Source organism: Cavia porcellus, unplaced genomic scaffold (assembly GCF_034190915.1).
Source record: "Cavia porcellus strain 051 isolate PalLab524CR breed Dunkin Hartley unplaced genomic scaffold, mCavPor4.1 scaffold_26, whole genome shotgun sequence".
Classification (NCBI taxonomy): Eukaryota; Metazoa; Chordata; class Mammalia; order Rodentia; family Caviidae; genus Cavia; species Cavia porcellus.
In genome coordinates, this window is record NW_026947509.1 from 21,025,705 (window position 1) to 21,047,894 (window position 22,190).

Consider the following 22,190-nt stretch of genomic DNA (forward strand, 5'->3'; position numbering starts at 1 on the left):
GGAGGGGACCCTTGCTCCACCCTGTTGTAACAACAGTATCAGTCCAGGTGAACAGCAGTTGAAAAGCCCTGGGAATACTTAATCCTGTTTGATCCTCACATGCTCTTGGGAGTGAGACAATTTAGCAAAAAGCCGCTGTTGAGACTCGCCCAAGGTGCTGAGCTCTTAGGGGGGCCGAAGTCATCTACACCTTGTTAATACTTTAGTATCATTTTCTTGCTTATTAATATGAAAGAGAGGCAGAGGCCTGTGCCCAGCTCCCTGATGTATTGAGCTAAATGTCTGTTCCTACTGCCAACTCATGCACCTTGTCCTAACTTTCAAAGATCATGAGTTGTCAGGCCTTCAGGAGAGGAAAAAGGGAGTGGCTCAGGGGTTAAGGCACTGAGTCAAATTTGGCTGGGTGGGGAAAGAGAAAGATTGAAATGAGAGAGTGCGTGTGTGTGACAAATGCATTTTCCTGGTTCTGTGGATTCTGCCCGGGCCCATGTGTGTTCACAGACATCCGGCCACTCAGGGCCGTGCCCCTTCCTGTATCCCAGGTATTGCCCAACAGCTCCACAACAAAGACTTTTATCTAAACTGCCTCATACTGGGCTGGAATTTTGTGTGTGCTGAGGGTATTGGAGGTAGAACAGCTCCTCCAGTTCTGGGGATGACAGAAGAAAAAGTGTGGGTATAAACTCCCCACCAGGTCCTGAAACCTTTTTGCCCCCACTCCCAAGGCACATGCCTGCCTGATACAACTCCGAACAGCCTCTCCTCAAGTCTGCCTCCTCCAATTTTCACTGTCTTCTGCTCAGGAGCCTGGGCAGAGCTGGGACACCAGAAGGTTGGAAAAAGAAGCACCTGGCTATTGGGCCAAATAACGAGGCCCTTGGGAGACCTCCCAGAAAATGCTTGGCTCCCCCTCTGCTTTGAGGTTATCTCAGTGTCATCTCTGTCTCCCAGAGCCAGGGGTGGAGTTAGCAAGCACTTAGGGTAGGTTCCTGGAGCTAGTTGGTCCGGATTCCCAAGAAGAATTTCAGGTTGGAGAAGAAGAAGCCTCAGCTCTCGCTGACCAGGCACTACTCTCAGAGAAGGAGATATGCCGATAGCCTGAGTGGAGAGCCTGTTCCCATCCAAGCCTGAGTTCAAGTTTCCTATCCAGTTCCCATCCAAGCCTGAGTTCAAGGACCCCCACAGGTTGGGAGGAGATAAGATACTGCTTTTACTCTGACTCCCTAATCCCAAGAATGAGAGATGCAAGAAACTGAGGAGTAGCTCACTCATGCAGGGATGCTGGGGCTGTGGACCAGCTGTAGGAAGGAGAAATGTGGGGAGAGGGGTGTCAGAAGATCAGGTAGAGCCAGCTTGTCAGGGACTGGCTGGTGGAGCCAGTCTGAGGTCCTGGCTGCTGATGTCACCAGTCTGCAGCCTGAGATACTGGGACCTCCCTGGTAGAATAAGTTCCAGGACCAGGTCTGTGCACAGAGTTTCACAGGACCAGGCTAAGCCTGGGTCGCAGGAGAGCTTGGCAGCAGGGGCCAAGGGATTTGTTGCCCCACTGCTCTGTACATGCTCTGCACATGCTGGCAAGAATCAGCCTGCTATAAAATTCATCACACCTGTGACCCACCAAAGCCTCCTTTTCACCCTAACCTCAAACCTGTCAGGTCTGGGCCCCACCCCCTTTCCCTAGCATCATCTTGGTTCCTAGAAAGGGGTAAAGAGGTGGGGCCAGTCCCCCAGAGTTCAGGCCTCTTCCTGAAGGGGATGGAGCAACCAGCTTCTCCTTCTGCCTAGCAGCTCAGCCCCGCCCTCCCTCCCTCCCCTCATAAACTACTTGCCTGGCCCAGCCCACACCTTCCACTTGAGCGACGGTGTCCAGCCCGTCCCTTCTGTCGCATCAGTTCCTACCTGTTCTGCTCCGGCCCCAGGACTCAGCGCTACCATTGCCAACACCACTGCCAGGTGAGAGGCGCTGCAGTGATAAGCCTCAATAGATGGGCATCACTGTCAGACTGCACGCCAGGATCCCGCCCCAGAAAGAAGCACGGGGCAGCAGGCACCAACCAGTCGGCTGGGTGGGGATGCAGGTCTACCAGGGCTCAATGTGGGCTCCCAGCACCAGTGGAGCCCCAGCTCCTGCCAGCCTCTGTGAGGTTCTCCAAAGACACCAGGCCACCCTGCTCCCCACCTATCTTATGTGAAACCTGGAGTGGGATGACTACCAGATGGGTTTTAGAAGCTGTCTTTGTGGTGGCCTACACTAAGGAGCTGCAGGTGGAAGGACCAGGATGCGGCACCCAGTGCTCTGGTCTGTGGACTGGAACTTCAGGCTAAGAGGAGTCACTCGGGTTCTTGAGTCGCCTTCTCCACTGGGCATGTATTTTTTGGATTTGGTTGGGTGAGTGGGGAAGCAAGGCTTTTCTAAGGTGAGAGAATCTCTAGGTGCATGGATATCTGTGGCTTGAGGTTGTACTGTCTCAGTATCTGGCTGGGACCAATTCTGCTGTTTGGATGGATGGTTTTGTGGTGGTCTGACAGGGTGATCAGGCTCCCCTGCCTCTTCTAACAGGCATGATGGACGGTCCTCGATCAGACATGGGCCGCTGGGGTGGGAACCCCTTGCAGCCCCCCACCACACCTTCTCCAGAGCCCCAGCCAGACAGAGACCGAGACCGCTATCGAGACCTAGACCCAGACCGAGACCGCCGCTCCCGCCGAGGAGGGGCCCGTTCCTTCTGGGCTCGCTGCTGCGGCTGCTGCTCTTGCCGGAATAGGGAAGATGATGACTGGGGACCTGAGCCTTCTGGCTCCAGGGGTTCCAGAAATCGAGGGTCCAGGAATCGAAGACCTGAATCCCGGGGCAGTGGTGTGAATGCAGCAGGTGATGGCACCATCCGAGGTAAGGCCAGCGGTCCACTTCAGCTGAGAGGTAGAAGCCTGAATGAGACCTGAGGCCTATCCTGGTATCCAGGAGGCTGGGAAGCTAACGGGGGAGGTCTAAGCTCTTTGAGGGGACTTTGCTGACCCTGGGATGTGGCCTTGCAGAGGGCATGCTGGTGGTGACCGGTGTGGATTTGCTGAGCTCACGTTCAGATCAGAACCGTCGTGAACACCACACTGATGAGTTTGAGTATGATGAGCTGATTGTGCGCCGTGGGCAGCCTTTCCAGTTGGTCCTCTTCCTGAACCGACCCTATGAGTCCTCCGACCGTATTGCCCTTGAGCTGCTCATTGGTGAGTGGCACCTGGAAAGGAAGGGTGGAGATCTCAGATTGATGGGGTGGGGGCTGGCATCAGAACTCAGAGAGATCTTTGGCTTCTCCTACCCACTGCTTACCTCTGCCAGATAAAGCAGGTGCAAGTGTCCCAAGGGGTGCGTCTCCGAGAAGGTCTTGGTGACACAGTCTCCCATGCTCATTCTCTTCCTCAATCCTCAGGGCAGCATCTGTGTGACGGTACTTCCTCAGTAGGGCCAACCTCAGTGTGCCTCAGCCTCAGTGTGCTCTTCTTCAGAGTGCAGTTGGTTCTCTTCCTCTCTCTCTGTTTCCTTTCTTCCCTCCCTCTCTCCCTCCTCCTCTTTCCGCTTCTCTCTCTCTCCCTCTCTCCGGCTCTGACTGTATCTCTGTCCCATGGCCTAAGGCAGGTGCCTCCCTGGCTGTGTTGCTTGGTGACCCTTGGCTGCCCAGGCTAGTGATTATGCAGCTGCCCGGGACAGGCAATTCCTCTTACCCTTTGATTAGAGCCTAACCTGACCCACCTCAACCTCTAATTTCCCAGATACCCCCACTATCTGCACCAAGGATGCTCTGGGCTATGGAAGCTGTAGGCTCAGAAAGCAGACAGGGTTGGCATTCAGTATCTGGACTGATTTTTTCTACAAGACAGGGGGATTTGTACCAACCAAGGTGGCTCTGCACTGGGATGGACAGGCAGGCAGGCAAAAGGTGACAATGGCCCTAGTGTCCCCTCCCAGCCTCTAACTTCAGTGTCAGGCAAACAGGTTTGGGATGTTGAACTGGGGAGCTGCCCTAACATGTGGGGCAACCATCAGGCAGACACGGTGCTGCTCTGAGGGAGATTATCAGAGATTGAAACGCTAACCCAATGCAGGAATACATACACACATTGGCTCATAGACATTTTGGGTGGAGCTGGGAAAAGTCTAAGCCTACGTCCTCCCTCTCAAGTGAGAACTCACTTGTTTATTTCTTCACTCTAGGAAACAACCCTGAGGTGGGCAAGGGCACCCACGTGATCATCCCAGTGGACAAAGGAGGAAGTGGGGGCTGGAAGGCCCATGTGACCAAGGCCAGTGGGCAGAATCTGAATCTGCGAGTCCACACCTCTCCCAGTGCCATCATTGGCAAGTTTCAATTCACAGTCCGAACACGCTGTGAGGCTGGGGAGTTCCAACTTCCTTTTGACCCTCAAAATGAGATCTATATTCTCTTCAACCCCTGGTGCCCAGGTAAGCCAGCTAGGGTCAGGAGCAGAGAGTGGGCAAGAGGGAAGGGCAGGTCTGGGATCTGACTGGGTGCCAGGCCATAGAAGAAGCCATTCTTCCATTGTCCAGCTGGGGGGGCTTGGACCCAGTATGGGAAGGTGGCCCACTTCATCTCCCCAGAGAAAGGATCCAGGCTATGGCCAGCCTCCTCTCACTATCTCTGCCATGCTCCCTACATCCTTCCTGAGAGCAGTCCCGTCAGGCTGAAGTTATCCCCATTTTCTTCTGTGAACTTCAATTCTACAGACCTCCCAAGTAGTAGCTAGGGCCCAGGATGAGTGTGGAGGGAACTACCTATGTGTTTTCTGGGGACACAGAGGACATCGTGTACGTGGATCATGAGGACTGGCGGCAGGAGTATGTCTTAAATGAGTCTGGGAGAATTTACTATGGAACTGAAGCACAGATTGGTGAACGGACCTGGAACTACGGCCAGGTATGGCTGGCCAGGGTCACATGACCGAGGGGACTCGGAGGGTGGAGCGGGCTGCTGGCTTGAGCTCTGTCGAACTGAGCTGTGGTCACCTCTGCCCTTTCTCCTCCCAGTTTGACCACGGGGTGCTGGATGCCTGTTTGTACATCCTAGATCGACGGGGGATGCCATATGGAGGTCGTGGGGATCCTGTCAGTGTCTCCAGGGTCATCTCTGCTATGGTGAGCACCCTGTGTCTTCAAGTCCTGCTCAGTGTCCTCCTGCTGCCTCCCCTCACCCCCTGACCACTTATTTTATCCTTTCTGGATTTCTTCAATACCCACAATGCTATCTCTGTCCTTTAAAGGGTACAGAAAAGGGGTTCACACCTCCTCTTTTTCTCTCCCTTACTTGCCCCCATTTTACTTGCCCTGGCTCTTGTCCCAGCTCTTGTGGAATGTAGGGCCAAACCCAAAACTTGGCACACCCAAGATTCACATTCCTATGTCAGATAGTGGGGGGGTGGGTAATGCAGTTCAGGAGACAGGTGGGTGGGGTCAGGCTAATCCTGCGGCATTTAGGATTGAGGGCTGGTTGGGGGGTCAGAGAATGTGAGGCTGGGGGTCCTGCCAGATCCTGAGTCCCTTTCCCACCTCACCCCACTGCATCTTGTCCCGGGCAGGTAAACTCCCTGGATGACAATGGAGTCCTCATTGGGAACTGGTCTGGCGATTACTCCCGAGGCACCAACCCTTCGGCGTGGGTTGGCAGCGTGGAGATCCTGCTTAGCTACCTACGCACGGGCTATTCTGTCCCCTATGGCCAGTGTTGGGTCTTTGCTGGTGTGACCACAACAGGTAGTAGGGGACTGTGAAGGGCATGGTCTAGGCCCCATGAGGAGGAGGGAGGGAAGCCAGGCTCCATTTTCACTTGGCCCAGCCCAGTTCTGGCTATAGCACAGGGTGCAAGCAAGGGTGGATGGTAAGCTGGCCTTAATTATCATTAATTATTGTTAGCAATAATTAAGAGAGATGCCTAAGGGAGAGGAGGAAGAAGCAACAGGCAGGCCTGAGCCAGACAGGTGGCCCGGCTTTCCCTAACCCCAAGTGCTTTCTGGTTGAAAACCCTCTTGGACACCATGGCCTCTGACTCTGTATACCATGTTGATTGGCAGCTTCAGATGCCCTTTTTCCATGGTATCCTTGATCTGACATCTCACTTGCCCCCCACCTCATCCCCTGACCCTCAACTCTGGTTTCTCCACAGTATTGCGATGCCTGGGCCTAGCCACACGTACTGTCACCAACTTCAACTCTGCACATGACACCGACACGTCCCTCACTATGGACATCTACTTTGATGAGAACATGAAGCCACTTGAACATCTGAACCACGATTCTGTGTGGTGAGGCTGAGGCTGTCCCGTACTGTCTATATCTGCTGGGGGATGATGCTCTGAGGCCTAGATGTGGAGGGGGTCAGGGAAGGGGCTTAGGGAGGCATGGATGGGTGTCTCTGACCCAGTCCTTTCTCCCTGTCCACTCAGGAATTTCCACGTGTGGAACGACTGCTGGATGAAGAGGCCGGATCTGCCCTCAGGCTTTGATGGGTGGCAGGTGGTAGATGCCACACCTCAGGAGACTAGCAGTGGTAAGGCAGGCCCTGTCTGGTCCTAGACCTGGTGGTCCCCCTCCAGATCTCCCCCACCTGAGTACCCAATTCTTATGGGTCAAGGTGGGCCTAGGCCTGACACCCAAGTCCTTTAGTCCTAAGGTATTTTAAGTGGGCTTATCAACTAAACTTCCATTGGGCCATTTTATTTTCACCTTTTTACGCAACTATTTGTCTTAATTTTATTCATAAGGGTCAATTTTATTTGTTTATCATAGCTAATACACTCAAAATTCAAGATTCTAGAGCAGGCAAAGCGAGATCTCCTTCCTCCAACAAATCCACTATTCTTGCTTTTTTTCCCTTCACATCCTGGAGATAACTAAAGGCACTTTTAATTTATATATGTATTCTTAAGTTAAAAAGTCATAATTATAAATAATGCAAAAATAGCATATAATTGTATAACATAAAGTGTGAACACTTTCTGTTTTTTCTTCTTTCATCATTTTTTTGTTTGTTGTTTGCATTTTACTTTTTTTGTTGTCTTGGATTTGTTTTGATGCAGGGTCTTGCTATTAATCCAGCCTTAAACTCTATGCAGCCAAAAATAGCCTTGAATTTGCAGTCCTCCTGCTCCTCTCAAGTGCTAGAATTGCAGGCCAGCATAACCACACTGGCAAGATGAATTTTCGTTTAAGGTTCTCCTTTCTTTTTGGGAGCCCACTCCAGACCCAATAGATCATGAACCCAGAAGCGTGGGCATGCTAGGCAAGCACTCTACCCCTGAGCTACCTCCCTAGCCCCAGACCTACACTCTATACTTTTGGAAGTTTCAGCTGATAGTTCTGGAAACCTCCCAAGTCTGAGATATACTCTGTGCCCTGTGAGACACATGGAAATGGTGGCCTGCAGAGGCAGAGAGACTTCATCTGGGACCCAGAGCACTAGAATCAGAGCAAATCCAGTTCCACCTATCTCCTTGGTTGAAACACCCTGTGATTTTCACCAAGTTCCTTTCTGTTTGTTCCATTATTTCTATGAGTTAGATGTGTAGTATAGAAAAACCAAGGCTCAAGATTCAAAGAAAAAGAGCATTCCTTAAAACATAGCCCTTAAATGTAACCTGGGACATCATAACCTCTTAGCCTCTTATCTGTCTCTCTCTTTCTCCCTCTCTTTTTTCCTTGTCTCTTTTCTGTATCCACACATTTCTGCCAAAATGAGGCTTGTACACTCTGTTCAGCCCTTTCCAACCTTCACATTCCAGCCCAAGCACCCTGGACTGCCCTTCCTGCTGCTTCCAACCAGTCCCTCCCCAGTTCTGGCTCAGCCTACATTCACTCTCTGGTCTCTTCCCAAATACCTTCCTGTCAACCATGTGTGAGTTGTACAACCTAGTGATGTCTGTGAAATGAGAATCACCTGGCCCTGGCACTGGGGACTCTGAGCTCTAGCCCCTCTCTGAAGAGAGTTGGAGTAGATGGCAGGCAGCAGGCCCTGGGACCAGCCAAGCCAGGCCTTGACTCTGTCTTGATCACTTCTTAGATGAGATACCTTGCACCTTTGAGCTTTGCTGTCCTTGTGTATAACATAGGAATAATATATACCACATAAAAAGTATTAAGTAGGAAATCCTGTACTAGCCAGCATAGAGGACTAGCAGCATACCTGGAACATTGTGGCCATTTAGTAAATATTTAGCTCTTTCCACCTGTCTCATAAGATCCTGGCATCTACTTCCCTTCACTGACCCGTTTCCTTGTATGTAAAAGAGGCCATCACATTAGGTGTCATTAGGTTATTTTGTCAGACAGCTCTCACTTCCTGTCCACCCTCTTCTACATAACCTCCTTCTACTAGCCCATCTCCTCCAGGAAGCGCTCCTAAGTTCAATAAAGACAGTCTTTCCCCCATCCCCACACCCTGCTTGCCAGTAGAGAGGACTGAGTGGGTTGCAGAGTTGAGATGTTATTGTGGATCCTTCTGCAATGGCAGAGGTGGTGTCACTGTTCTCCCAGCCAGCCAGCAGAACCTCTGTAGGCCTTGGGCTGGTCCAGAAGAAGGATGAGGGTTGGCTAGGGGAGTCACAGACACTGGACATCTAGCTTCAGCTGGTGCAGAGAGTTTTCTTATGACTTATCAGGCCTACCGTTGTCCACAGGTTTGCCCCAATCCTGTCCTCTGGCACAGGTGACTGGGCTTAGGGAAGCTGACTGCTCGCTATTTTCCCTCCTGTGGATGGACTGAGTATCAGCTGGCCCTAGGTGTCTGAATGAGGACTGCTGGCCTTGTCCAGAGGCTATGAGCCAGTGGTGCAGGGCCTAGTAGATGGACTCTGAGCTGACCCTTTCAACTTCCTCACCTCTGCCCTGTCTCACTCCCTAGGCATCTTCTGCTGTGGCCCCTGCTCTGTGGAGTCCATCAAGAATGGCTTAGTCTACATGAAGTATGACACACCCTTCATTTTTGCTGAGGTGAGGGCTGGGCTCCAGGTGCCCCCTCAGGCCACCTGGAATGATCAGCGTATTGACTTCAGTCCTGGGTTCTCTGGTTCCAACTTCACCGCTGACTGACTAGCTCTGTGACCTTGGGCAAGTCACTCATTCTAGAGGCTGAGTTTCCTCAGCCGTAAAAAGGGGATAATAATGGCTGCCTTGCATCCTGCACTCAGGATCAAAAGAGATAATGGATATAAAACTGCTTCATAAGTCATAAAACCAGTGAATGAGCATAAGGGATTACTGTTATTAATGCCAAAATGTGCAGCAAGGAGCCTCCCAGACCAGCTTTGCCTCCCCACTCTGGCTTCATCTGGCCATAGTCTCCCAGATGGAACTTTGCAGGAAGTTCTCCAGCAGTGAACCTGGTTCTGCCCTGCAGCTCCAGGAATTGTCACAGGGTGGGGTTGGGTGAGTGACACAGTACTAGGGGGCCAAGCCACCTTCACACCTGGCTAACTCAGTCCTGCTCTCCTCTTCTCTCCAACAGGTGAACAGCGACAAGGTATACTGGCAGCGGCAGGAAGATGGCAGCTTCAAGATTGTGTATGTCGAGGAAAAGGCCATTGGCACGCTCATCGTCACAAAAGCTATCAGCTCCAACATGCGGGAGGACATCACTCACATCTATAAGCACCCAGAAGGTAGCATACCCCTAATCCAGCCAACCCCATGGCAAGTGTTTCCGATGAGCACTTGCCCACCCCAGTCAGTGCAGGGACCTCACCCCTGACTCTCAACCCTCAGGCTCAGAAGCAGAGCGGAAGGCAGTGGAGACCGCAGCTGCCCATGGCAGCAAGCCCAATGTATATGCCACCCGGGACTCTGCTGAGGACGTGGCCATGCAGGTGGAAGCACAGGATGCAGTGACGGGGCAGGATTTGACAGTCTCCGTGGTGCTGACAAATCGTGGCAGCAGTCAACGCACTGTGAAGCTGCACCTCTACCTCTCTGTCACCTACTATACTGGTGTCACTGGGTCCATCTTCAAAGAGAGCAAGAAGGAAGTGGCACTGGCACCAGGAGCTTGTAAGTGCTTCTTACCCTACCCTGACCCCTAGATGGCCAAGCTTCCAGGGCTCTTCCTTGGGGTAGATGAGACCCCGGAGCAATAGGAAGCACCCTGGGAGGCTTCATCTGGGGGAGTAAGCCTCAGTGACCTCATGCCACTTTCCTCCAGCGGACCAAGTGACTATGCCCGTGGCCTACAAGGAATATCGGCCCCACCTTGTGGATCAGGGAGCCATGCTGCTCAATGTGTCAGGCCATGTCAAGGAGAGTGGGCAGGTGCTGGCTAAGCAACACACCTTCCGTGTGCGCACCCCGGACCTCTCCCTCACGGTAAGCACAGCTTTCTGGGCATGAGGGGTGGCCAGTGGGCAGTAACCAGGAGCTAAGGGAAACTGGAGGAGAAGGGAGAGGGTGTTAAGCCAGAAGCAGGCCAGCCTGATGAGCCTATCTAGGAGAAAAAGTTTAAGGACCAGTTCTGGGCCCTTGGGCCTCCATTCCCTCATCTATAAAATAGGATCAAATGTCCCTGATTCTGTGTTAATTGTGGATTGGGTTGCAATTTCCCCCGTGATTTTTGAGAAGCCTTCAATCAGGATCAGAATATAAGATTTGGGAAATTTTGGGGCTGGGGATTTAGTTCAGTGGCATAAGCACCTGCCTTGCAAGCAGGCAGTCGTGAGTTCGATCCCCGGTACCAATAAAAAGGAAAAAGACAAAAAATTAAAAAATTAAAAAAAGATTTGGGAAATTTTGATGCTAAGTGTTCCCCCCTCAAGAACAGCATGCAGCCCCATGTGTTTAGCCAGGGTCTCTGATGGAAGGCTTGCATCTCTTTCAGTTACTGGGAGCAGCCGTGGTTGGCCAGGAGTGTGAAGTACAGATTATCTTCAAGAACCCTCTGCCCATTACCCTGACCAGTGTTGTCTTCCGGCTCGAGGGCTCCGGGTTACAGAGACCCAAAGTCCTCAATGTTGGGTAAGTCTGGCCTCTCCTGCATTGCTTCCCTCCCTTCCTCCAGGCCTGCTTTGGGCCCCAGCTTTACTTTCTTTCTGGGCCAGGACCCCACACAGCAGCATGGGACCAGCTAAGCAGTCTCCCCAACTTGTTCAGTTCAGTGCAGCTAGTGTTAGGGAGGCCAGCTGGGGCCTCACGCCATGCCCCATATTCATGTCCCATCTCATTGTCTAATTAGGGAGTGAAACTCCACATAAGAATCATTAGCAGATGATACTTGCCCAGCAGTGAAGAGCAAATCAGGCACTTTCAGGAGTAATATCTCACTTGGAAATCACTAAAGCCCTTCAGAGATTGTCATATGATTAAAAGTGAAGCTTTTTAACCCTAACAACTTAGGTTCAATTCCCAGTTCCATCACTCCTGACTAGGTCCCCTTGTACAAGGGATGTGACCCTTCTAAGTCTCAGTGTTCTCACCTGTGGAGGGGGGATACAATAGTACCTGGCGAAGGGTTGGTTAGTCCAGGGCATGACTGACAGTTAGTGTTCTGCCACTAGATGTTATTTTCGTTATTGCCATCATCAGATTGACAGATAAGGAAGCTGTGGCCATGTCTCACAAGTTCTTACAGCATATAGGGAGCAGAATGCTCTCTCCACTGTGGCACATACCACGAGGCTCTCCAGTGCTCCCTGTACGCTGTGATATATCACAAGGCAGCTGTCCTCAGTGACACTACGAAGGCCTCTGGCAGCTCAGACATTGGAGCTTGAAATCCCATACAGCCTGCTGGTCCTGCCAGAGACATCTCTCACCAGCACTTCCACCATGCTGGTAGGGGGCTCTACTGTCCTGTAGGGTCCTGAGACCAAACACCCCTCAGCACTCCCACTGGGCCACTGACTACACAGTCACCTGGAAATGAGGGGAAAAAAACACTATGCTGAGTGTCAGGACACCTATCCCCTCTCCTTAATTGGGTCTTTGTGTTAGTTCTTCCCCCATTTGAGGGTCCAGGTCTGGCTACTATAAATGAGAGTCAGATCATGGTCTCTCAAGGAAGGCCTTCCTTAGACATTTTGTGGCTCCTTGCTGCTGCTAACTCAGACCAGGGCATCCAGGACATTCAGAAACCTCAAGGGGACATCCCTGAGCTGTTGGCTCACAAGCATTAGATTCCAAGCTGGGTGTTACTTTGTCTCCCATTTGCACATCAAAGGCAGTGGTATGGAGTGGAACACATTATACAAGGTGTGCCGCCCCAGCACAGTGACTGGCCACGTAATAAACATTCCAGGACTTACTCCTCCAGATGACAGCTGTCACCATCAAAACAGTCCCAGGGAGTCTGCATGTCTGTCCCAAGTCCTTCTTGGGAATTTCCTTCAGAGCATGAATCATATTCTCTACAAACCCTTGGAGTGGGCAATTTCCCTTCTTGGGCTGTGGATTTGACTTTGAGAAAAAGCCTGAAGTCATTCAGCGCTAAGACTAAGTAACAAGGTAAACAAACAAGGAGGCTATCAGGTCCTTTTCATTCAGAGAGAGGTGTATCATGCTCACTTAGGCAGTACATACACAGAGATGAGAGGTACTGTGAGGGAGGATAGGTTGTGTGTCCGTGTGTGTGTGTGTGTGTGTGTGTGTGTGTGTGTGTGTGTAGTTTAAATGGATCTGTTTAAAAGTACAGGAGTTCTGTTTTGTTGTGTTTGAGACAAGGTTTCCCTATGTAGTTCAGGCTGACCTTGAACTCATGACGTAGCCCAAGGTGGCTTTGAATTTATGCCGATCCCCTCACATCAACCTCCCAAGTGCTAGAATTGCAGATGTGTGCCACCAAATGAAGTGCAAGAGTTTCTAAAATGTTTCAAGCTCTGTCAGCATGGCTGAATAAGTACCCAATTGAAGAGCACACCCCTAGGATGTCTGTGTTCCAGTGTGCATATCAGGAAGTTAGTTTCATTACCCACACACAGCTGCAGGATATTCCAGCTTTAGCAACTGACTTGTATGTGACTTCTGCTCAAAGGCAGAGATGTGACAAAAGCCTCACCTGACACTAAGTCCAGGTCAAGGAAAGAGCTTGACATTGCCAGCCAGAAGCTCAAAAGCCATTTCTATGGGTACAAGGTTAATTATTACACTGTAATTTCTGAAATATTATAATTAAATGGTATTTAAATACACTTTTGAAGGCTGTTGTGAGTCTAAACAACTGTTAACCTCATGTCTATGGAGAAATGGCCAAAAAATTAATGTAGATTTGTAATGATCCCAAATATAACCTATTAAGCTATAGACTTCATGTTAGACCTTCTAGCATGATATATACTCCTGCTTCCCCCCTTCAGACACTCAAAGGCACCTTCAAGGCCATCTGACCTCACCCCTTCATTTTAATTCACTTCCATTTTATAGACCAGAAAGTGAGAATGTAGAAGTTAAGTAACTTGTCATAAACCACATGTCTAACAAGCAGTAGAAGGCACAGACCAGCCCACAGAAACTTCTCAGAAGCAGACTGCAGGTACAAGGCCTTGGCCCACAGGGAACTCATCTTCAGAGTTAGGGATGTTGGCTCATTCCCTCAGAGGACTGTGCTGAACATACCAGCCAAAAAGCATTCAAAGTGGGATCTCAGTGAAGGCTTGGGTTGAGTAGGTACCAGAGATGAGGGTTTAGGCAAAGGAGGAAGGACAAAGTCCAGCAGGCACTGGCAGATGCAGTCCTACTCAGTGTGTAAAGCACAACGTGCAGATTGCTGGAGGAGCTCAGACAGGGCAAGGTTCCTTTCTTTAGGACGCCTTCACTGAGGAGGTGAGATGAGCCTGGCCTTGGAGGAGGTATTAGAGTGGCAGGTGGAGCTAGGTGCTCAGGCCAGGAAAGGCAGAGATGCAGAGCTGAGGAAAGAGGGGAGTTTGGGGAAGGGAAAGGCCTACCTGGCTAGTCTGCAGGAGAAATGCTACAGCGGCCATGCTGCTGTGCAGGCAGCAGGAGCCAAGTTGGATGAGCCTGTGCGACTGAGTTGGGGAGTACAGAGTTTATCCTGTAAGTGAAGCCAAGAGCTTATCCTGTAAGTGAAGCCAAGCCCTTGTAGGATTTAGTTTACATCACAGTGGTAAGACAAAGGAGACCCAAGAAGAAAATATGTGAACTCATGATTTCCAGAGAGGCAGCCCAGGAATGGATTTTCAAGGTTCCTAAGAAGACACTGTGTGTGTGTGTGTGTGTGTGACTCACAGGAGTGCATATCCACTCAGGTGTGAGTTGTCTGTTCTTGGAAAGGATTTGCGTTTTACTAAGAAAACATTCTTCTAGTATTTTGATCTATTCAAATGCTCTTTCTTCCTTTGAGAATGTGATTGTGGCAAAAAAAAAAAAAAAAGAATGCATTTTGTTCAACTTATTCCTTTAGCAAAACAAAACATTTACAACACTGTGTTAGGCCCCAAACTCTCATTTTCAGAATTTCTCGGTCTTGGGAGCCCTAGTGAGACCGTGATAATGTGGTCTGGCCAGGAGCTGTGTTGACAGAGAGGAGGGAAGACTGTGAGCTGCCTCTGGGGCGGCATCAGCAGTCTTTGTCCAGGTGGCTGTGGGAGCAGACAAGGAGGAGGCCCAGATGCTGGGGAGATTTCTAGCACATCCAGCTGGGTGTGTGGTGCTGATCCAGCTGCTGATCTGGCTATGTGGAGGTGGCCCTGGCGTTCAGGCTTTTCCTGGTCATGGGTGTGGATTCCAACTGAGCCCAGAAATGCCCGAATGAAATTTCCTGTTTCTCCTTCCTGCCTGCCTGCTCTGAATCAGTCCTTATAGCTCAGTATATCCTGAGTTACTCTAGGTTATGATCCTGTTTTTCTCCACAGGGACATTGGCGGCAATGAGACAGTAACCCTGCGCCAAACATTTGTGCCTGTGAGACCAGGCCCCCGCCAGCTTATTGCCAGTTTGGACAGCCCACAGCTCTCCCAGGTGCACGGTGTTATCCAGGTGGATGTGGCCCCAGCCTCTGGGGGCAGGTTTTTCTCAGAAGCTGGAGGTGACAGTCGCTCTGGGGAGTCTATCCCTATGGCATCTCGCGGTGGAGCTTAGCCTTGGACCAGGAGCAATGGGACTGAAGTCACATGAGCAAGGACACTGCCCCAAGATGTGGGGCCCAACACAGAGCAGCTCCCCAGGAGCTCAGGAGGGAGCCTAGGGCACCTGTGAAGGGAGCCAGTCTTTACCTGAACTGGGTGCCACAGAAGGCAATAAACTATTTTTTAATGAAACTGCTAATATGTCTGTGTGTCAGCTTGCACAACCTACCCTGGTTCTCAGAATCCAGCTGGCAGCTGGTGATGCCAGCCTCGAAACCCTTGGACCAGGGCCTGGTTAGGGTCAAGGGAGCCTCCCAGGCTCCTCACCCCAGGCTGCTGTTGCCACCCAAATCTTTTTTGAAGCTTCCCATGGTGGGAAGCTTCCCCATTTCCATAGCACCCCCTGCATAAACAAGGGTCCAGTACACCTTTGATAGGCACATGCTAGAGGTAGACATAGATTGGAATACTCTCTGAGCAGTAAAATCCACCTTCCAGAATTTGTTTCCAAATACTTTAAGAATTTTTATAAAACTGGTACATGTTCATGTTGAAAATTAAGCAAACATAGAAAACTGTAAAGAAGAAAATTATCTTCAATCATCATAGAGAAAATACCTGCTAACATTGTGTTTCATTGGCTGCTTTCCCCCATGTATAACCTGTGCCAAGCATTTCCCCAGAGTATTAAGTACACTTTGAAAACATTATCTTAAAGGAGTTGATGGAGCTTTGCTCCCGGGCTGCTATCCTGTTCCTCCTGCATCCCAAAGGCTGCCTTCCCCTGTCTCTTGGCAGCAGCTTCCTCCTCTGCTCTCGGGGTTCCTGAGAACTTTGCCCAGGCACTCTCCCACCCAGCTACATCTGCCTATGTGATGGCTCTCAGTCTTAAGTTTCTAAGCATCACTGCCTCCAAAATTGTATCTCCAGACTTGCTGTTTAGCTCAACCTTCTTCAACGTAATATACCTACTGGATTCCAACCATCTCTGACATCCAGCAGCTGCTCCACATGACAAATGTGACTCCTGGTTTCCCTGCAACATGTGCTCCCACAGCCACCCCATCCCAGGAAGTGGCAGCCCCACTTTTCCAAATTCTTGGGCTCATGATCTTGGAGTCATCTTTGACCCCTTTCTTTCTCTCACATCCCACATCCAATCTGTCAGCAGGTGTTTTAGGCTCTGTTTTCCATTCATTTGTGTCCAGAATCTGACTGCTCCCATCACCTACCTGTGTGGTGACTGCTCCACCAGAGCTCTCTCATTCTGTCAGCTGGGTGACAGCACCAGTGTCCTAGTCCTTCTCCTGTCTCTGTGCTTTCCCTGTCATACCCAGCTCATCACACAGCAGGCAGAATAAGCAGGTGACTCCTTCTATGTCAGTTCTCTACTCCAAAACTACTGCTTCACCAAGACCTGAATCCTTACAGTTACCTGTTACTTTGACCTCAGCTCTCTTTCTCTCCCCTGATTTAGTCTATCCCAGCTCCCTACCCTGCTTTCCTGCACAGTGATAGGCCCATCATGCTTCAGGGCCTCCACATGCTGCATACTCTAAATTTCTTCATCAAATGTCTCTGTGGCTTGTTCTCTCATTCATCACCCTATTTAAAAAGTGTACTGAGCCAGGCATGGAAGCACATACTTACAGTGCCAGCACTCTGTAAGCCAGAGGCAAGAGGACTCACTGGAAGTTCAGACCAGCCTCAGGATTAGTGGCTTAGTGAAACACTGCCTCAATAAGGAGGGAAGGGGCTTGCCACTGAAGCAAGGCCGTGAGTACAAGTTCCAGTACCACTGGAAGGGGGATAAGGAAAAAAGAGAAAGAAAATTGTTGCAACATCTCGAATATTTCCCCTTCATACTTTTTCTCCATAGCTCATATATAAGCCTCTGAAAATCTATGTTTAATTTTTTGCATTCTTGACTCATTAAATTCTCTTTTCCTGATATTTCCATCATATTCTAAACCTCCTCTTCCTCCTCCCTCACTTGGACAGACCCACCAGTGCTCATACTGGCCCTCCTCACCCCATCTATTCTCAGCTTGGCACAGAGAGATCCTTTAAAATGTCAATGAGGTCAGGTTGCCCATCCACTTATCTCCCTCACTAGCTCCTCCTCTCCCACCACAGAGCACCAATAACCTCCCTGTAATCCTCTGCAGGGGTGGCCCCAGTCTTCCTCCAACCACACCCTGACCCTCATCACTATGCTCCTCCTCTCTTGATGTTTCTTGGACCCTCCAGACATACTCTCACCTCAGGACCTTTGTGGCTCTTCCTCTGCCAGGAACACTCCTTTCCCATACACCAGCATGGCCAGTGTTCTCCCCTCCTTTCAGATCTCTCTTTCAGCAGCAGTACCTTAGTAAGGCCTTTACTGGGCATCTCCTGGAGACCAGAAGATTAAACATTAAAATACATTCTCTTCCTCACCATGACTTTTCCCTGCTCATGTTTTTACACCCAAGTACTAACCATCCCCAGCCCTGCTTCCTTCTGAGATCAGACAAGATCAGGCACATCAGAATGGCATGGCCACAGAATCCTGCTTTTTTCCCCATCCAAAGTATCCCCATTCAACACACTAAATATCTTAGCTATGCATGTTTATTGTTTCTGCTCCTTAATTAAAACATAAGTTCCACAGAAGCAGTGATTTCTGTGTGATTATCCTTTTACATCCAAGGAAACTGCTGCAGAGATATCCCCATTTTAATATTTGCTGAATATATATTATGCCCACCTAACAGATGAAGAAACTAGGGCAAGGGAGTTAAATAATTTGTCTAGAATAGGACTGTAGCTACAGCCTGTGTCCCATCTGAAACTGAAAGTAGTTTATCAAGCTGTTAATTCTACCCCAAACTTTTCTTCCCGTATTTTTTCCCATTTCAATGTTACTATAATGACCTAGTTGGTCAAGTTCAAAACTTATGAGTCACTCTATTTCTCCTAGTCCGAGAAAGATTGAGTACTTCACAAATGACAGAGAGTACATGGCTCTGATGTTTGTAGTAAAGGCATGTGACTAGCCTGATGGCAGTGATGGCCACCAAGGTTTCACTTAAAAATGACTGTGGAGGACAAGAAGGCATTAGCTAGTAGAGGGAAGGGAAGTCACTTCAGGCAAATCGAAGAGCCGGTGCAAAGACTCTGACATGGAAGGAAGGCTAGAAGATTAACAAGACTGAAAGAACAATATAGCTAAAGCAAAGAGTAAAAGGGCAGAGTGAGGAAACGATCCTGAAGAACACAGGCCTAAGCCTTGTGGGGCTCAGTGGCCACATTAAAGATCTTGACCAGGCTAAGAGCCAATGGAAAGCCGGTGAGAGGCATAGTAGACTTTGTTTTGGATTAGGCAGCCTATGGTGTCAGGAATAGAGCAAAGCAGACATAGCATGGGAAGCAAGTATACAAGTTTGAGCTAGAGAGGACTAGAGGACTAGAGGGCTGGTGCTGAAGACAGGGAAAGTCACCCTGGAGAAATAGGAGGCAACACTGGCATGACTTGGGGAAGGATGGGACGTGGCTGGGGAGGATGGTGTGGAGCCATACATATAACTTCCCAGATTCCTGGCTCATGGCACAGGACAGCTTGGTGAGATAACCACTGATGCACAGACTGGTGAGCCTTGTCATGGACAAGAAACCACAAAGAAAGGTGAGGCTTATGGGCTCAGAGCCCATACTCTTTGTATAGCTCTCTCCCCTGCTAAAGTTTTCCTCTGGGTAGCTTTTAGGGGATTTTGGCTTTGATTTTAATGAAACTGTTCTCTTATTTCAGATTAGTCTCTAGACCCTCTATTCAAATTATCCAAAATGTTTATTAATGATCAGATGTTTATCAGAGCAGGGTGATACATATCTGCAATCCCAGCACCAAGGAAGCTGAAGCAAGAGGATCATGTGTTGGAGACCAGCCTGAGCTACATAGAAAGACCCCATCTCAAAATAAAAATAAGATTTTTTTTAGATCCCCATGTAGATTTCATATCAGCATCCTCATAGCAGAAGCTCAGAACAAGCTCCTAGGGGTTTGACTTCTGGGCTAAAGACTGAGAATAACAACCTTCTATTTTTCTTCTGGCCATGTGTTTTTCAGTGCTCCTGCTGTCTGCACTTTTTTGGGACAGCAATAGCTATAAGACCAGGTAACTAAAGTTCTGAGTTCTTACTGGATGGCTTCTTGAATCTTTCAGTTTAAAAAATCTTGCAGGATAAAGGGTTCCTAAGAGCAGGCAAAAGCAAAGCTATTCCTACTAGCTATGAACATACCAACAAGGTACTGTGTGAGGCACTCATAATACAATATGGATCACCATGGAGGAAGCCCTTTCCCCCAGTGTGGGAGGCAGCTGAGCTGGAGATTGACCATATGTTCAAGGCTAGAACAAGGCCAGCCCTGAGAACACAGCACCAGGGGTGAGCCATGTGAACAAGTTACTAGGATGAGAGCAAAGCCAGCCTCAGGGACCCGGACAGCCAGACACAGACCATGTGCACAAGATGACCTCTAGCTCAGTGGCACATCAGCAGGTGTCCAGCCTTGGTATTCCTCCCTCTGACTACAGCACAGAGAGATCTGGAAAATGTCTCACTTTCCATGTTCTCAACAAAACGCTGAGACCTTACACTTCTGACCCCATCACACACTTCTCTTTTTACTATGTATAAATAAAGACACAGACCATGCTGAGTTGTTGCTACCTCTCCATCGGAGAAGTCAGATCCCACTTGGTCCCAGTTTTCCTTTTAGAGTGTATCTTTTCTTAATCTCTCATCATCCCCTTCTTAGAACCCCACTGGCTGCGCAGGACGTAGCACCCCAGGATGCTTCTGCCAAGTGGGGTAACAGACATGCAAATACAGTCCACTCTCCATTTCTGCAGCTCTCACAACCATGGATTCAACCAACCAAAGGCTGAAAATACTGAAACAAAATTATCCGCATTGAACATATATAGACTTTTTTCTTGTTGTTACTGCCTAAATAAAAGGGTAGTAACTACTTATGTAGCATATACACTGTATCAGTATTAAAAGTAATCTAGAAGTGATTTAAAGTATTTAGAATGATTTTAAAGTTTTATGAAAATTCAATTTGATTTTATATAATGGACATGAGCATTCTCAGATTTTGTTATCCATGGAGGATCCTGGTACCAATTCCTCACAGATACTAAAGGGTAACTTAACAGTAAATGTGTATGTGACACTTAACTAGGAGCCAGGCTGTATTCAAAGCAATCTATATGGTCTCTGTTACTTTTCTTATTGCTGGGACAAAATATCCATCACTCACAAGTTAATGGAGAAAAGGTTCATTTAGCTCACAGTTTGTAGAAGTTTAAGTCCATAATAAACTGGCTCCAAGGCAGGATGGCATGGCAGACAGGCATTGCAGAGTAGAAACTGTTCATGATAAGAAGAAAGTAGCAAAGCAAGAAGGGACCACCACATCTCTTTCTATCTTTTATATGAATAGCCTTATTCAGGCTACTCAGGTCAGGTAGCTCTCACACCCTTAATCCTAGTATTCTTGATCCTATCACTGCACTATGAATCAATTTCAGCATCACAAACTCTAGATCCAGCCACCTCTGAAAAAGCCTCACCTATGACTGCATGAAGCTTTGGGGAGACATCTAAACACAAGCCAAAACATATACTTATTAGTTCAGTATCTTTGCAGTAATCCTATGAAATAAGTTCTGCAGTGGCAGAGGACACACAGGATGCTGAGTGGCTCAGAGAATTACGAATCTGCCCAGAGGGGCTTCCTGAAGGTGATTATCAGATGAACTACGAAAGAAGGAAATCAAGTTCAAGAGGCAGTGGACAAAGTAATTATGCTGCACATGTAAAGCACAGAAATGTGGGATGACACCTAACAGTAGGAAAATGTAATAGTGTGGTGAAGACTGGCATGTAGGTACCTGATGAGTGCAGAGTGGCCAAAAGTGAGATTGAAGAAGTAAGCTTGGGCTAAGTCATCAAAAATTCCTTTGCCAGGCAAGGGGATGTAGCTCCATGGTAGAAGACTTCTCCAGCATAGGCAAGGCCCTGGGTTTAATCTCTGGCACTGTAAAAATTAAAAAAGAAACTTTTTACCATTTTAGGGACTTGGACTTTGTTCTGAAAGTAGGGGATTGCTTTCAGATAGAGATGAGATGATCCATTTGTAGTTTACCAGATTTGTGACGAAAGCAACATAGAGAAGAAATAGGATTTAATTAAGGGAAAAATAAATAAAAATAGCAGGATATATTATAGTAACCCACTTTGACTTTCCATTATCTTGATTTGAAGCCCTGTATTACTCTCACTATCTTGTTTTTGACTGATGTCCCCCGATTCTGTTCTGCTGGATAGCACCAGGTTCGAAAGTTTAGGCAACAGCTGTGAAGATAGTGAGATTCATTATGACGCCCATTCTCGATGACTTTTATCTACTTTTGAAGACCTACAATGTCTCCAATGTTTTGGTTTTGTCGGTTTTGTTCTTTACTGTTTTGTTCAATTTTATTATAACTAATGATATAGGCAATTCTATTAGAAATAGCGGGAGGCATTATGGTAACCATTGTTGATCACCTTGTATTATGTTTTTACATTATCTATTATGTCCACCCTTTTGATTTGACCGACTCTGTTCTGTTATGTCACATTTGGTTTTACTCTCTTCCAAAAAAGTAATAAGAACCGTGGGAGCAATAAAACCCAAAATGTGTAATAGTCATTGTACAAAAGAGAGGAAAAGAAAGTGCTCTAAATGATATAAATGCATGTATATTTAAGTGTATAAGATAGAAAATGATATCACTGAGTTTTATTGGATCATTGAACAGAACTGTTTGCAGTATCAATGTTGGAATGTCCACTTTACAAGCTTTAATTTTGTGACTTGAACAATTATTTCTAAGATGACAATATGTAATCCATTAACTAGTGATTTCCTACTGTTTATTTTTTTCTGTAAATCTGTATAACTTGTACCCTTTCTCTGCTTTTTTTTTCCTCCTTAAATAAAATTTTAAAAAAAGAGAAGAAATAGGAAAAAAAAATATGGACCGACATTATGCTGGAAGTGAACACAGTAGGGTTTTCCTCAAGGTGAA

The 22,190-nt window shown here is 48.3% G+C and overlaps 1 protein-coding gene and 1 long non-coding RNA gene across 2 annotated transcripts; one reads left to right on the top strand and one right to left on the bottom strand.

Annotated features, from left to right (window-relative positions):
- Positions 1-1,806: 1,806 nt before the first annotated feature.
- On the top strand, positions 1,807-15,258 carry Tgm1 (transglutaminase 1). The gene is made up of 15 exons (XM_003474413.3): positions 1,807-1,953; positions 2,561-2,890; positions 3,037-3,225; positions 4,211-4,459; positions 4,813-4,931; positions 5,042-5,149; positions 5,590-5,764; positions 6,174-6,312; positions 6,454-6,557; positions 8,907-8,995; positions 9,510-9,663; positions 9,767-10,048; positions 10,200-10,360; positions 10,869-11,005; positions 14,854-15,258. Exons 2-15 carry the CDS (start codon positions 2,563-2,565, stop codon positions 15,077-15,079), a joined length of 2,460 nt encoding a protein of 819 aa, XP_003474461.2. The 5' UTR covers positions 1,807-1,953; positions 2,561-2,562; the 3' UTR covers positions 15,080-15,258.
- LOC134473217 (uncharacterized) lies at positions 2,795-3,473 on the bottom strand. The gene is made up of 3 exons (XR_010043355.1): positions 3,329-3,473; positions 3,017-3,236; positions 2,795-2,913 (listed from the first exon to the last, which is right to left on the bottom strand). It is a non-coding gene; the product is annotated as an uncharacterized LOC134473217 (long non-coding RNA).
- Positions 15,259-22,190: the final 6,932 nt, after the last annotated feature.